Source organism: Pieris napi, chromosome 18, assembly GCF_905475465.1.
Source record: "Pieris napi chromosome 18, ilPieNapi1.2, whole genome shotgun sequence".
Taxonomy (NCBI): domain Eukaryota; kingdom Metazoa; phylum Arthropoda; class Insecta; order Lepidoptera; family Pieridae; genus Pieris; species Pieris napi.
In genome coordinates this window covers 7,896,915-7,913,826 of record NC_062251.1, presented here as the reverse complement: position 1 = coordinate 7,913,826, position 16,912 = coordinate 7,896,915, and the positions used below count along the sequence as shown (strand labels likewise).

The 16,912-nt window shown below is 40.7% G+C and overlaps 1 protein-coding gene across 1 annotated transcript; it reads right to left on the bottom strand.

Moving 5' to 3' along the window:
• Positions 1 to 1,144: 1,144 nt before the first annotated feature.
• Positions 1,145 to 6,010, bottom strand: LOC125058890. Its single transcript, XM_047663031.1, has 4 exons — positions 5,264 to 6,010; positions 3,866 to 5,215; positions 1,750 to 1,901; positions 1,145 to 1,272 (listed from the first exon to the last, which is right to left on the bottom strand). The coding sequence occupies exons 1-4, from the start codon at positions 5,431 to 5,433 to the stop codon at positions 1,145 to 1,147; spliced, it is 1,800 nt and encodes a 599-aa protein (XP_047518987.1). The 5' UTR covers positions 5,434 to 6,010.
• Positions 6,011 to 16,912: the final 10,902 nt, after the last annotated feature.

Genomic DNA, 16,912 nt, shown 5'->3' with positions numbered 1-16,912 from the left:
GCTAATTTTGTTACGGCCTACATTTTTTACGCAATCGTGTATGAAAGAACTAATTTTAAAGAAAAAACTTTTTAACCGGATTAAAGTTATGTATTATTAGAAATTTACAATTATTTAACATAATTTTAAATTTATCCGACGTTTCGCGTGCTTTACAGCGTGCGTGGTCACGGTGACTGAAGACAAAAGGTGTGGGATGTCAAAAAGTATCACAGCTGTAGAGAAAGTTGCATTATCTGTATTTATTTCCCCGGAGTTGGTATCGACTAATCCAACGAGTGTGATCTATTTTCGCGGATTGTTTTTCTTGAGATTTTAATTTGGATTGAAAGCTTGATCTTTGATAATAACTATTTGATTCCGTTGAACTTCTTTTTCACTTTTAAAACTTTTGGCTGTCGATTCCTTGTGCGCAGCTTGTTTTATATTCTTTTCCCCACTTCGACACGATCCCTCTCCTGTTTGGTTTTGACGTCAGTTCCGTAAAACCACAGAGTAAGTAAACTAAGCAACTGTGCCATAGCATGATTATATTTCTTTAACTAAAATTGAACAGGATATAAATAAAAAGCTAACAGTCGGCCTTTCCTGACTATGTTTGGGTCCCGCAAACTTTACTTGAATAACTAAATCCATTTTGACCTCTACATTTTTGCAATAGTTAGTTCATATCCATCTATTTTTCATGACTACAAGTCTATTGTGACCTCTACACATTCACAATAGTAAATTTTTCAAATCAAAACTACTTTAGATGACTAAGTCTATTGTGACCTCTACATATTCACAATAGTAAATTTTAAATAAAAACTACTTTACACGATTTAGTCTATTGTGACTACTATTTATTCATTTTAATAAATTTTTAAATTACTGCTTTACATTACTAAGCCCATTGTGACCTCTACACATTCACAATACCTAGTAAATTTTTCAAATCAAAATTACTTTAAATGACTAAGTCTATTGCGATCACTAAATATTCACAATAGTAAATTATCAAATCAAAATTAAGTACAATAATAATAATAAGTACATCTTTTTTGACCTTATTTTTAGTGATATATTTACTTATTATAATTTAAATAATTGTCTACCTATATTTTATAAATATTACTTTGAATGCAATTTAATCAGATACTAGTTACTTGGGTACAATTTCATGTTCATCAGATGTAACTTCATTACTTTTTCGAGTTTCATGCGCGTTAAGTTGTGTATCATCACTTTCATCCGTATCACTATCAGAGTCATCCTTAGATCTGTTAAAAACTAGCCAAGGATGGATTTTGTCAACAGGAAATACACCGGTAAAAGGTCGATTGCCTTTTCGAGATAAAGGGGTGTCTTCAATGATATATCTGTCGTTACCTAACACTTTGTTAATGCGGTAAGGACCACGAAGTTTGGGAACTAATTTTCTACTTTTGCCGGTTGCAGGAATTTCTCTCTCTACTCGTACTAAGTCGCCAACATTAAACACAACACTCTTTCTAGATTTATCATAACGTTCTTTTTGTTTTAGCTGATTTTTTTGTATATGATCTAATATTTCTTTTCTAATATTTTCAACGTTTTCATGGACAAACTCGTTTGTGATATTCAAACGCAAAAACGCGTCAGAAGTTCCTGCTAAAGTTACGCCAAATAAAGCTTGTGCTGGGGTTTTTCCAGTTCCTTTATTTAAGGTATTATTGAGTCCCCACTGAATTTCGCCAACATATTCATCCCAGGTACTTTCTGGTTTACCATAGTTGCTAGCAGTAAGAGCAGCTAACAGCGTCCTATTATATCGTTCCACCTGGCCATTAGCACGGGGTGTAGCTACTGCATTCTTGATGTGTTTAATACCAAGAGATCGTAAATATTCTTCGAATTTTTTTGAAGTAAACGAAGTACCTCTGTCAGTGATTAAGCGTTTTGGTACACCAAATAAACAAAAATAACTTTTCATGGCTCTTATAGAATGAACAGTTTTTGTGCTTTTAACTGGTACTAATATTATAAATTTTGTAAAGGCATCTATTATCAAGAGCAAGTATGAATTTTTACCATTGCTGCGTACGTATAATGGACCTAAATGATAGATATGTAATGTGTGAAAAGGACAATCGATTTTTTCTATTGGATGAAGTTCTCCTGCTTTTTTTCCAGCTGAAACTTTTACATGTGCACATTCCAAACAAGATTTTACATACTTTTGAATAAAACGTTTCATTTTAGGAAACCAATAGCTCTCTTTAATTTTTGCGAATGTTTTATCAAAACTGAAATGCCCTATGTCATCGTGATTTGCTTTCAATAACTGAAATCGAACGCCTTTTGGAACCACCCAACGTTCCCCATCATCAGTCTTTCTATACAATAAACCTCTTTTGATAATAAAGTTATTTCGAATGTCTACTATATCACCATTAGTTGAATCATTTAGTATGTCGGCTATCCGCTTCAATTCCGAGTCATCTTTCTGTACTGTAGCTATCCATTTGGTATCGATTGTTCTTACTAGCAGGGAACCAAAATCTGTTTCAACTGGATTGCGACTTAATGCGTCGACATGTGACATTGAAGTTCCAGGTTTGTAAATTATACTAAGATCGTATTCCTGTATTATGCTCCACCAACGCGCAACCCTAGGCAACATATCCCGTTTTTCAAATGTTGCTCGAAGTGAATTACAATCAGTTACGACCGTAAACGAAATGCCAAGAAGATAAACTCTAAAACGTTGTAGTGAATTAACCACCGCTAGAGTCTCCAATTCATATGAGCTAAATCGGGATTCTTCTGGTGACGTTTGTCTACTATAATATGCTACGGCCGTAAAAGGAGATTCCTTATTGGGTCTTTGAACTAAAATTCCAGCAATACCGACCTTTGACGCATCCGTGTGGAGCTGAGTTTCATACAATGGGTTATAAAATGAGAGAATAGGCCGTTTTATTAATTCGTCCTTCAGAGTAGTAAACGCTTTCTCTTCTCTCTCACTCCATTTCCATGTATTATGCTTTTTTAAAAGTTGTGTAAGAGGCCTCGCTATTGTAGAAAATCCTCTTATAAATCTCCGGAAAAAACTAGCGAGACCAATAAATTGCCGCACCTTATGCGGGTCAGTTGGTGTAGGAAATTTTTCCACAGCATTAATCTTTTTCTTACCGGGTCTGACCCCTTGCTCACTTACTTCAAATCCCAAATAATCGATCGACTTCATCAAGAAATGGCACTTTGAAATTTTTAATGTTATTCCGGATGAACGAAATAAATTCAATATATCCTTAAGTTTCCTAAGACCTTCTTCTGCAGTTTTAGAAGGAATAATAACGTCATCCATATACGCCGAAACTTCTTTAAACCGAGCATTTCCCAAAATATTGTTTATGGTTTTTTTAAATATTGACGGTGCATTAACAAGTCCGAATGGCATGCGATTAAACTCATAGTGACCATCTCTTTATCTATAATACATTTTGATTCATCTTCAAGTTTTTCTATTTTATTGACGTGAAGAAATTGAAGTTTCATTAAAGGAAGGGCACGAACTAATAATGCTTCAGGTTCAATTTCAAAACCAGATGGGTTCAATCCCCTAACAACAATTTGTCCATACCCATCCGTTATCCTTACTGCACTTTGAACAATTTCATACTCCTTTTGAGGTTTATGACATATGCTTTGCTCTATATATACATCGCCATTATAATTCGGCATGGATGCTTTCATTTTTACTTCCGAGAGTCCGTTGATGGTGACTAGTTCAGAATTACAAAGAAAAATGTGGTCTTTAGCCAAAGTAGTAGTTATTTTTAAGTTATCGTTAGTCTTATAAACCAAAATATGGTTTTGTTCGGTGAAACTTTGTCCTAACAATAATGGGACCTTTAATAGATAATCAGAAACGATAAGGACATCTACATTAGCCTTAGCTGAATCTACCTCAATTTGAACGTTACATTTTCCCAAACTGTTAACCAAAGAATCACCAAAACCCCTCAACACAGGCAGGTCCTGTGTTGACCAACTAATAGCTAGTTCTTTCGCCACAGACTCCGTTAATATAGTGCATTGACTACCAAAGTCAACAAAACAATCTAGTTCACGGCCATTAACATTGGCCTTTTTAAAATATTTTAGATCTGTATCTCGTTCCTGGGATATCCGTAAAACAGTCTTATCATCGCTAGATTCCTTCTTAACAGGACAATTTGCTTCAAGATGTCCAATTTTATGGCATTGACTGCATCGCTTAATGGGTTGCTTACACTTGTAATATGGATGACCAATTTCACTACAGTTATAACATTTTGAATTGTTTGTAGATTCTGATCTCATTTGAATGAACTTATTTGTTCTCTGTCGCTTATTGTCAGTAGCACCTGATTTCAAGGCGTTATTATTCTTCTCAGTTCTTTTTACAATTTTAACATTTCTTAGATAAACTAATAATTTATCTGGTTCAGAAAATTGTGCCGCTTCAGCACTGGTTCTAATGGATCGATCCTCTATCCCAAACAAAATACAATCAATTGCATTTTTGTTAGTTATTTTGCATCTATTTAAAAGAACAGTTTTTTCAAAAAAAAATTCCTCTAAAGGTTCGCCAAAACGCGCTCTGCAAGCGAGCATTTCTGTCAGTAGTTGTGCATAATTGTCTTCACTAGGAAAAGCTAATCTTAACTTATCTTGCCATTCAGGCCATGAAAACATGAGACTTGGCAACCCCTGATACCACTTTTGAGCCAATCCAGATAATTTGGGCAACGCATAATGTATAACTTGTCGCTCAGACCAGTTATAAATCGTCGCACATTCATTGACTTTTAAAAGCCACATTTCAATGGTTTGATTGCGTTTGACCGGATCGAATTCTGGTACAACGTTCATACTTGGAAATTGTTCACTCACTCGCGCTGTGTGCTTCATGGTTTGCATAAACTCTTTAAATATAGTAGCTAATTCAGTAGGTTTTGACAGGGCCTGATGGTCAGTTTGTGATGTATATGACTCATGGACACGTTGCTGTGGTTCACCATTACGTGTTCGTTGTTCTTGTTGCATCTCGTCACGTCGCGAGTGTAGACTGGGGCTGCGTTGAGGCGTAGTCCTGCTGCGTCTGCGCCGTGACACATCGCCTTGGCCACGGCAGTTTGATCTGCCGCGAGAATAATATCTTGAGCTTGACTTACGGCTGTAACACGAGTCTCGACTGCTACATCGCCTTGGAGACCGGCTGTAATATCGCCTTGGAGACCGGCTGTAATATCGCCTTGGAGACCGGCTGCAATATCGCCTTGGAGTCCGGCTACGGCTTCGCCACACCGCTTTACTCCTACTACTCCGTGGAGTTCTCGTACGATCTCGCTGTGGGGTGTGGTCACGAAAACGCTGTGGGATTCGGCTACGGCCTCGTCGAATCTCGTTGTTTTGTCGATTCATACTGAAAAGAGAAACGTAATAGACAAAATATGCTATATACCTTACTTGATTCACGGTTAACTACTAATCGAAATATGGGGCACTGCAGTGCCTACAAATCGTTAAAAAAAAAATGCAAATTATGCACAGACATTATTCTATTACAATTCATTGACTCTAACTGAACTATACAGAGGCACCAAATTTATGAATATAAACCAGACATACGTTTACCATACCTCAATTTTTATGTACAAAATTATTAACAAATTAAATCTATCCTTTACACAAAAATCAGATACAAAATAGTCATTAAGAAATATTGATAAATTATGTTTAATACAACCAAGGACTAATTACGGTAAACTTAATATTATGTATTCACACGACATTAAAAGGCATAGCATTTTTAATTATATCTGTGAACGAGCGTCTAAGAAATTATTAGTCACATAATGCCTGTTGCAACATCGATGCGACCCACTTGCACTTGTAATAATAAAAATAAAAATAAAAAATTAAAAAATATGTTGTTAGAAAGTTAAAAAGAAAAGATAGTTTATTTTCAAATTATTTCATAACATGATGTACATAACTAACTTACTCTAAATTTTCTCGCCATATGAACGTAATTCTTTGAGAAACAAAGGCATCTTTGAACCGAACCCTTTATATTATTATACTAGCCACCCATCCAAATTTTACATGAATTCGCATGGATACACATAGTAACAGATGTGTATGTATGAGCATTGAGCATAAGAAAAGACTATACAGGAAATATTATAGCAGTGAACATTTAACGGTTTTAATAAAGATAGAAAACAAATTTGTAGGTACATAAAAAAAAAAATTAATACCTTCAAAAATATTTAGATACGAGAAAGGAAAACAAAACTGCTTAGTTTAAAATCAACCAATATTGATTGTCACTAATAAAAAGAAAATACTTTAAACAACACAACAAACAGTGTATCGAATTACTGCATTGACGTTAAATTATAACGAGAGAAAAAAAAAATACTTATTCAGCCTTCTTACAATAGCAAAATTTAAATTAAATCTCATACCTTGTGAGCGCTTAATCCTTTACACCATATAATACCTTATCAGTTTCCCCTGGAGCTATCCCACTTCTGATCTGAAAGCTTGATCTTTGATAATAACTATTTGATTCCGTTGAACTTCTTTTTCACTTTTTCACTTTTAAATCTTTTGGCTGTCGATTCCTTGTGCGCAGCTTGTTTTATATTCTTTTCCCCACTTCGACACGATCCCTCTCCTGTTTGGTTTTGACGTCAGTTCCGTAAAACCACAGAGTAAGTAAACTAAGCAACTGTGCCATAGCATGATTATATTTCTTTAACTAAAATTGAACAGGATATAAATAAAAAGCTAACAGGATATTATTGGATCCCAGGTGTTTGACAATTTTAGGCCGTCTTCTCTATTGAAATTAGGGTGTTTTTTTATTTCAATGGCTTCGCGTACCAATCTTTGAAGAACTAATTTTGTCCTTATGCATAAACTGACCGAATGTTATAGCACGTAAAGAAGCTCCGGAAGATGGGTCGTCTACTTCCCGGGAGACTTGGACAATGAACGGACTTTTATCATTGGTTAGGTCGTAAGGTCTAGTTTGTGTCGTGCCGGCGGATCGTTTAGAGAAACACGTCTTTACTTCACAAATGTATATTGGCAACTAAATTTCATCGTTAAAATAATTGAGACTACATATTTTTAGATTTAAATTGCAAAATAGAATCACCATAAGCCACCCACCAAAGGACTACTGAAGTCCTTTCAAAATAAGTAAAATTAACAAAACTTATAGGTGCATGCTTAAACTTACATGCTTTGAGTTTGCTTCTACAACAATTATTAAGTTAATATGGTGCGGTCAGAAGAATTTATACAAAGAAGAATAGTACAATAATAAATTTTAACAACTATATAGCACTAATCTATTTCGATGGGCAATGGACATAATTTGGTTACGCATCGCTTTGCTATATGATCACCACTCTTTACACTATAGACTCTGGTAAGACCGTCGGGGCCAGGATGCTTATCGATTATTCGTCCCATATGCCACTTTCCTGGTGGCAAATTGTCCTGTTTTATGAGGACAATGTCTCCTATTTTGAATTCGTCTTCGCGTTTTAACCATTTCGGTCTTTGTTGCAGCCGCGTCAAGTATTCTTTTTGCCATCTTGACCAGAAGTCGTTCAGCAGTTTTTGCGTGTACTGCCGACGTGTCAGGTTACTTATTTTAGCGTCTTTCACGTTCACATCAGGCACGGTTACAGGAGCTTCAGTTATTAAAAAATGACCCGGAGTTAATGGTTCCAACGTGCTGTCTTCCTGCGGGCAAAGCGGTCTTGAGTTCAAGCACGCCTCAATTCCACAGAGAACCGTCGTAAGCTCTTCATAGGTAAGGTTAGTATTAAGGATTCTTCGAAGGTGGTGCTTAATAGACTTCACACCCGTCTCCCATAAATTTCCAAAATTTGGGGAGTAGGCCGGGATGAAGTGCCATCGACCATGCATGATTGGGGATTAATGGCACCACACGGTCCATGAATCATATTAGTAGTAACAACATCATGTAGGTCTGGATCGACTTCATAATCAGGAATCTCGGCACATAGATGATCTATTTGGTCAGGCTGAATTATTTCCTAACCAAATAAGAATGTGTGCGTGCGGCAGGCCACGCTTTTGCCATTCGTTTGAATACATCCAGCATCGAGTATCTCCAAAGACGCGTTGTTTAACAATAAAGTTCATCAGGGACCGAATTTTTTGCCTGAATATACGTGCTGTGATGTCGTGTCTATAACTTGATGTTTGTCCGGGAAGCAGTAATTGAGTGATTTCTATCCATTTTGGATTACAGGTAAAAGTAATAAAGAGATCTGGCCGACCGTAATGACGAACATAAATTGCATCTTGTGCATATTCATGCATATGACGTGGATAACCAATGTACGTCGCCGGCAGAATAGTTTATCGACCAATATTAGCTGCATTTCCTTCAGTACTAACTGCATCACGTAAATGGGTGTACTCCTTAGAACGCAGTTTGGCTTGGTTCAACCTAATGAATGTTAAACGTTCCGTTTCTATTTTTACATACATGTCAACGCAATACTGCTGAAACAATCGACGAAACCGCAGCAAATAGTTGTCAGCATTTTGACGAATCATCAAACGATATGCGTAATAATTCATTGAGCTAACTTTCATTGTACTTTCGTATTTTTGTATTATTTGAAAATTCACCATTTCAAAGGCAAACTATGATACTGATACTCACCATTCAATGGATTTATCATATTAATATTAAAATAATATCCATCTTCTCCTTGCCAAAACATCAGCGGGTATTGCAATGCGTCATATGATCGATGAGTTTCAGATATTTGTTGCAGTTGCCCAGTATTATTGCGACGTGTAAGCACAATATCGCGTTTTTCCAATTGTTCACCAACAATCAGGATGGCAACTTCGTCTACTGTTGGAGCATTAAATGTCCTTTCGTGTGTTCCAGATGGTTGTTTATCTGCTTTGATGACAAATTTATAGTCATCACTTGGCATGCGCTCTTAAGCACTCTTAAACAACCTGACCAACGCATGATGTTCATGAAGCAGACACTGCAAGTCTTGAAGAATTGCTCTCTTCATTCCTGCATTGATCCCTAGGCGTCGATCAAATTGTTCTTCCATGTTGCCCATGAAATATATTTGTAAAAATTTATTCTGTGTATCTTCGAAAGGTAGTAATGATCCAATTCGATGAATCTGTCCTTGTATCTACAAAATAAAAACCAGACAGTATTAACTGGGTTACACTTTTTTCGGTGGGAGAGTAGAGTTCAGAATTAGCAAATATAATACATACCAATAGATAAAGTAAGTTATTCTTTAACTACATTCTATGTAAGTACAAAAATAAATACCTTAAATGTCGGATTAAATCCTCGTTCTACGATCTGTCCCAAAAGACGTCATTTGGAAACAACTATTGTATTTTTGAGTATTTGCAAGAAAGTGGCGTGATTGTTGTGCCACAAAGCAATGAATACAATGGCTCATGTGGCGGAGTCAACAATGGCAATTTCGCTTTACCATTAAGGCAGCATAATCCAGGCGTTTCTCCGGAAAATTTTAATGCACCACACTACTCGCAAACAATGTCCATGTGCCCAATGCAAACGCTAGGATGCAAGCTGTAATCATTGCTGCAATCGTATTGAAACGCTGCTCGATTCAAATCAGCACTTGATAAATATCTTGTTCTGCGTCGCAATTTATCTATTTGTTGACCTCTGTTGTTCGCTCGACGATCCTGCATTGCCAACCGAGCTGTTTCACGGGCTGCTTCACTTTGCTCTCGTGATTGAGAAGCACGAAGTCGAGCCATACTATTGCGGCGCTGTTCACGTGCAATTTCTTATTTTTCTTCAGTCCTTTCATTTGCAGTATTTCGTATTCTTCTTGCATTACGGCTTTGTCGGGAAAGATTCGATTGTCTTGGTCGCGGCATTATTAATTAAACTTCAATTCACCTAAAAATTTATTTCAAAACTCAAATTTTTAACCATACCGAGTTTTATAGTTCACTTCACTGTTTATACGAATGGGCAATAATACTATTATTACAATATTATAATTGTTAATTATTTATTTAATAGAAATAGTTTTTATTATTGATTTCTTACAAATATCAAATTGTCATCCATACGTCATTACATAGCTGTCATTTGCGTTTTGTTATTCCAAGTCTAATTCTTTTTTGTTATACCAAGTTTTATAGTGACTGACGTTTCATGTCAAGTCACACGGGAACGCTGTCGAACGGGATAAAAAGTCTTATGTCCGTCTCCTGGCTCTAAGCTACCTCCCTACCAATTTTCAGCCAAATCTGTTCTGCCGTTCTTGAGTTATAAGTGGTTTAACTAACACGACTTTCTTTTATATATATATAGATAGGAATGCCAGCAGTAATGCAAAAAATGTAAGGGAAGCCTTTGCGCAATATTTTAATGGGGAAGGTGTCAGTTGGCAAGAGTTTAAAAAAAAAAAGATGATAAAATAGTATAACGTATGCATGTATCTCAGCACTATCTTCAAATGGCATGTCATCGAGGATGGAATTCACTGATCTTGTGTACATCCACATCTGCTAAGAACATTTCACTATAGTACCACAACTTAGGGACATGAATTTCTGCTGTTCCTGCACCAGATCTTTCTGATGCCTTAACCTGTAACACAATATAAAGTCGGTTCAAATATATTAAATAAGTAATTAAGCAATTTGTTAACCATGTTAATATAAACTCCTAATTTTAATGTACAGTAAGAAATTAACAAATAAAATTACTTAAAAAAAACAAATTAGATTACACGAAATTTACCACACAACTACTATTAATTAATAAAGAACACATGACCACAAATTCAACAACAATAACTGTAAGTGACGTCTATATTATTCAGTGCGAGGCGGCGAAGAAGTGAGTGCGCCAAACCACGCGCCGTGCTTTTATAGCCTGAAAACCAGTTTAGTCCAGTATACCCCACTCGTACGCTTCAGTTGAGTTTTTACAGCCTATACGGCCTCTCCTGACGACGGTGCGTCCTCGCCCGTCTGGCGCCTTGAAACTAGATCAGGAGATGACTGCTATCGCGTGCGGTTGTTGTGAGGAAGGACTATCGTCATCATCATCGCCACCTAAAATCACGTCATTTTGATTATTATAACGTTAAATTAACATTACTTACATCGAAAGTAAGAGCGCATCCATTACTTTCGACACAACATCACTCGAAATGACTAATTGTGTAGAACACAATATCAAATTGAAATAAGAGCGCATCCATTATTTCATTTATTTCACATAGCAAGAGTGTCTCCATTGCTATCAACAGTAAGAGTGACTCCATTACTGTACAACACACTAAGCAAGAGCGAATCCATTGCTTTCAACAGTAAGAGTGTCTCCATTACTGTACAACACACTAAGCAAGAGCGAATCCATTGCTTTCAACAGTAAGAGTGACTCCATTACTGTACAACACACTAAGCAAGAGCGACTCCATTGCTTTCAACAGTAAGAGTGGCTCCATTACTGTATAACACACTAAGCAAGAGCGACTCCATTGCTTTTGATAGTAAGAGTGACTCCATTACTATCATACAAGACTCCCGCAGGTCTTTAATAAAATTAGGTTCTAAGTATATGAAAAGCAGTCCTAATAAAATGTCAGTTCTCACAAAACATTTATCAACAAATACAAGTTTTGAAAAAGGCAAGTAAAAATTACTTACTCTCAAAGAATGCGGCACACACATCATGGGTCCATACCCCGCGCCAGGGCATCAGCATGGTCTTACCATAGAAACCAGCGACCAATTTTAGTTCATGCCCTGCGACAACACCGCTAAAACCACATATGGTCCGCGCATACAGGAGTCTAGCTTGCCAACAGATTGACTCGCCTTTTGCACCAATACAAAATCGCCTTTAGTGTTAATTACACCTCTACACGCCCTTTTGGAATGATTTTGGTGTCCTGCGATTTTTATTGACGCGAGCATCTTGAGATACACGGTTTTCCTCTAATCGCTGTGAGGCCTGTTGACGGGCAAGTTCACGTAGCGACTCTCGGTTTGGACTGGTGGCTTCTAAAGCAACATCTCGCACTAAAGATTTAATAACAGGCGTTGCTATATTACTATCAACTAACAAATTCATACGTGCCAATTTAGTAAATTTTTGCATAGTAATGTTCAAGGTGAGCTGTAGTTTCCATAAGATATTAGACCACTTTTCTTTTCCGTAATTAGACTCAACACAAATCATATTCATTACTGTTCTACAATATCGTTCAACTTGACCATTACTTTGATGCATCTCAGGTGTTGTGAAATGTAATTTACAACCTAAATCTTTATTCCATTTAACAAATAAACTATTCTCATACATTCGTCCACGATCGGCTACAATTGACATGGGCGTACCAAACAAAGATATTGCATTTTAAAACGTTTTTATCAATGCATTCGTATCTTGTGCGAGCTCGGCCTTACCTGACCATTGCAAGTAAAATAGGTGCTTTACCTAGCCGATAAATATTGTCCTCAATTAAGGGAAGCGGGTAGTGATATTTGACTGTCTCTGAGTTTAGGGTCCTAAAATCGACACAAATCCTATCTGACCCGTCTTTTTTCTTTACAAGTAAAATTTGACTAGAATACTCAGAATAATTAGAAAGTCAGGCTCTCTAATTATTTTTTATTCAATAGGTCTTTTATTATTTCTCTTACTTGTCGACGTGGTGTTGGCGATAGGTCTCGAACCCCGGGATGCGCAACCTGGCTGCTTCCGTGAGGTGCGTCTCACTGATCAGGGCGACGTCAATGTCCTGCGAGTTCAAGAGATGTTTTAAGTAGGTGGCCTTATTTGCGAGGCCGCGCGCGTTCCAATGTAGGAGCCGAAGGCCCCCCATCATCTGCGGCTGCGACCTCGGGTAGGGCCCTTGAGGGCCGATGCCGCTCTCCTAAAAAGCGGGGCTGGGTCGTCTCCGGCTTGCACGGCCTGGAGTATGTTAGCGATGGCCGCCAGTGCCTCCTCCATTTGGGGACGGCGCGCGCGGGACCTGGTGCGCGCGCGCGGAGGTGGTGCTGGTGCTGGTGCTGGCGCTGGGGCTGCGGCAGCGGCGCGGTTGGCAACGCCCGCAGAAACCGCATGAAGTGCGGCAGCGCGGCTCGCCTCCTGCGCGGCAAGCGAAGGCGCGGCGGGGCCCCGCTTGCGGCCGCCTCGTCTCGTGCGGCGTCGCACCGTGGCGAAGCCCTCATCGTCGACCGTAGGAGCGGCGGCAGACGTCAGAGGGGCGGCCGAAGGCGGCGCGCCCATGGGCGGATGTTGGTTTCGGCTTTGCTCGTTGAGGCGTTGGCGCAAGGGGCGAGGCGGCGCCGTTCGGGCGAACGTGCCCGCGCGCCGGTTCCGCTCCTCCTCCTTGCGCATCGGGCAAGTTGAGTGGCATGCGGGGTGAGGCCCCCCGCAGTTGGCGCAGGTCGCCGGCACTTCCCTCGGTCTGGTGCAGTCAGCCGCGCGATGCTCCCCCGCGCAGCGAACACACGCCATTCGCCTATGGCAATTGACCGAGGAGTGCCTGAACGACTGGCAGCGATGACATTGCGCGGGACCCTGTTTCCCGCGCCAGGCTTCAATGGTGACCCCCGTCATATACAACAGCTCGGTAATATTGTATATGGCAGGGGTGATGTCTGGAGTGCGCCGCATCACTGCAAGGAAAATGCAGCCGGGTCGGCCCTTCCGGGCCCGAATCGGGCGGATATAGTCAGGCTCGTACCCGCGGTCTCGCAGCGCCTGGGCCAGCTCCTCGGGGTCGGTTGTAACCGGTATCCCCCGAATCGCCACCTTGAGATCCTGTTCTGCGGGCAGTGAGTAGGAAAACCAGGAGACCCGGCGGTCCTCCTTCTCCAGGTCCGAAAGGTAGCGTTGGACCACCCGGTACTCATCGCCGGATTCGGGGGTAATACGGTAACCCTTCCCGTATGCCCTGGCATTAGCCGGCCGCCCCAACAGCTGACTGATCCTCCCCAAATGATGTACATAATTGGGGAGGCACTCAATAACTATCGGCGGATAGTCGGATCTCTTGGGGGCCGCGGGAGCTCTAGGGGGCTGCGCCTGGACCGTCGGCGCAGTCACCATCCTTGCGTAAGTCGGTGCGTCCGGTGCTGAAGCGGCGCCGTCGTCAGCGGAGGCGACGGGAGCGGCAGCGGGTCCCGGTAGTGAGGCGTCAATATTAATGTTAATGTCAGTGTCAGTTGGTGCGGCGGGCGGTGGAACAGCGCCAGGTGGCTGTGCCGATGGCCCTCCCATATCAAGGCGGCGACCTGGCGCCAGCCGAGGGTCGCCAGGGAAGCCTAACGCACTATGGGTGTTGAATGCACACGGGCGCTTTGCCACGGACTCACCTTCCGAGCCGGGGTCCACGGCTGAAAAAGGGCGGCGCACGGGGGTGACTGGGGTGCGCGCCGGCAGGCGACACTCGTCGCGGACCTGCGCCAACTCCCGTTGTTCAGCGTCTGTCAGAGGTGATTGTAAAGCGCCGCTATTACGCAGCGCCTCTTCTCGCGTCTTGGCATAGCGGGCCATAGCGCGCAGCATCCCCCGCGACGCGAACGAGCATGCAAAGGACTGAGCTAAAAATATCAGATCCGATTCGTATGCCGTCCGCGGCGAGGATGCGGCGCCAGGACCCGGATCCCGATCGAGCATGATTAACAATTCGTCCACACTACTGCACTCGCGGTAATTAGGCGTCGGGCCTATGTTAGCGGCACTCATATTTTCGATATCACTTTCACTATTACGCGTCGAACTTGCACTGAATAGCGCGTCAGTAGGTGCGCGGTGAAGCGGGACGGACGGGTGAGCGGCGACGTCCGTGGCACATTCCGATGACGTCACGTTTGACGCGCGATGCGGAAAGGGAGGCGCGACGGACGGGTCGCGCGCGGTATTGGTTGGCTGCGATGTTTCCGACGCGGTGGGCGGGGCGAACGGGCGAGTGGCGTCGTTGGAGGTGAGTGCGCCACACCACGCGCCGTGCTTTTATAGCCTGAAAACCAGTTTAGTCCAGTATACCCCACTCGTACGCTTCAGTTGAGTTTTTACAGCCTATTGTACCTATATTAATGATCGAAGACTTGAAATAAATATTCTATTTTTAAGTCCAGAGCTGCCTGACGTCCATCCAAATGGAATATTTTTTTACCATTCATGGGACGATTTTGGACGACTACTCCATTCGGATTAATGGACGTATCGTCAGTGGTAGCCTTTAGGCATGCGTTTAGTTTATCAGCACCAGTTCAATCGGGGAATAACTGGAAGAATCTGACAATGACCAACAGAATCATGGACCCACCAAAAATATTTTGGCTGTCATGAAGATTTATCAACGCTCTGTCCAGTGTCTCCAGTGATATCTTATGGGCCATTGTGCATACATCGCAATCCCTTAATTTGCATACCTGTAGTATTTTGGCCATTGCGCTATTTTTGGCGATGTTGGTTTCGTTGATTTTCAAGTATAATGGTAATTTCAAGGCAGAATGTTCAGTTCGCCCGCCTTCTAGCAGACCTTCTCGCAGCTATTCCAGATGAAGCCAACGCTAGATATATATATGTATAGCCTTTCCATACGGGGAACGTGCTTTTCGGAGTCTTAAATGATTTTTTACATATACCTAATCGCCTATTTTATATGGGTCTTGTAAGAGTCGTAATATTGTTTTGATCTCTCTTTAGCTTTCATAATACATTCGAGGACTTTTTCTCTTGAGTATTTTAATCTATGAGTTAGCATTGTGATACTCAGGGTATGTGGTATCAGGATTTGTATTGCTAATTGAATCAGGACTAGAGGGTTTTTGTCCAAACAAAAGTTTTTAAGGGGTAGGTATAATTAGTAGTACTGGGTGGGGTAAAAGTAAAGACCCTATTTGGTTCAGCTATAACATTTTTTCTAAATTAGCGATTAGTTAGGTTTTATTAAATGTATATTTGTGCCACTAAATTTTGTACCATTAGGATTTAAAGATGATGTCTTTTAAATGACGACCTCCAGAGTTGATGAACATTTGAGCCCTGTTTTCTTTTAGAGCTGCGAGAGTCTGTGGCTTGTTCACATACACCCGAGATTTCAAAAATCCCCAAAGAAAGAAGTCTGGATTCGTCAGATCGGGTGATCTTGCAGGCCAAGGCAAATCGCCAAAACGAGAGATAACTCGGCCTGGAAAACCGTTCCTACCTAAGTCGATAGTGTCGTGCGCTGTGTGTGCCGTAGCGCCGTCTTGTTGAAACCAGATATACTCCAGCCCCAATTCGTCCAAACTGGGTATCAAAAACTCACGTAACATGGTTCTGTCGCATTGCCTCCAGCGTCTTCAAAAAAATAGGGTCACTATGTCAACACACATGCCACACCATACAGTAACTGTTAGTGGGTGTAAAGGTGTTTCTTGAATAATGCGTGGATTATCAGTGCCCCAGAACCGAGTTTTCTGCTTATTGACATGCCCTGAGAGATGGAAATGTGGAGAGTGACGAGAGGATCCGTTTGGCCTGAATCTAGTGCGGCTTCTTGAAGACCTGAAATGTTATTAGCATTTTCTTTTGGCAATATAAGATTTACGGGATAGCTGGATATAGCATCGGCGATGGAATTTAATTTTCCTTTTTTATAAATGATTTCGTAATCGTATTCCTCAAGCTTGAGGCGCCACCGTCGCAGCTTACTGGAAGGATCTTTATGATTGAATAGCCACTTAAGTGGTCTATGCTCTGTTACGATTTGGAATTTTCGCCCATATAAATATGGTCTGAATGTCTTACAGCTAAATATGATAGCCAACAACTCTTTTTCAGTTGTATTGTAGATGGATTCGCTTA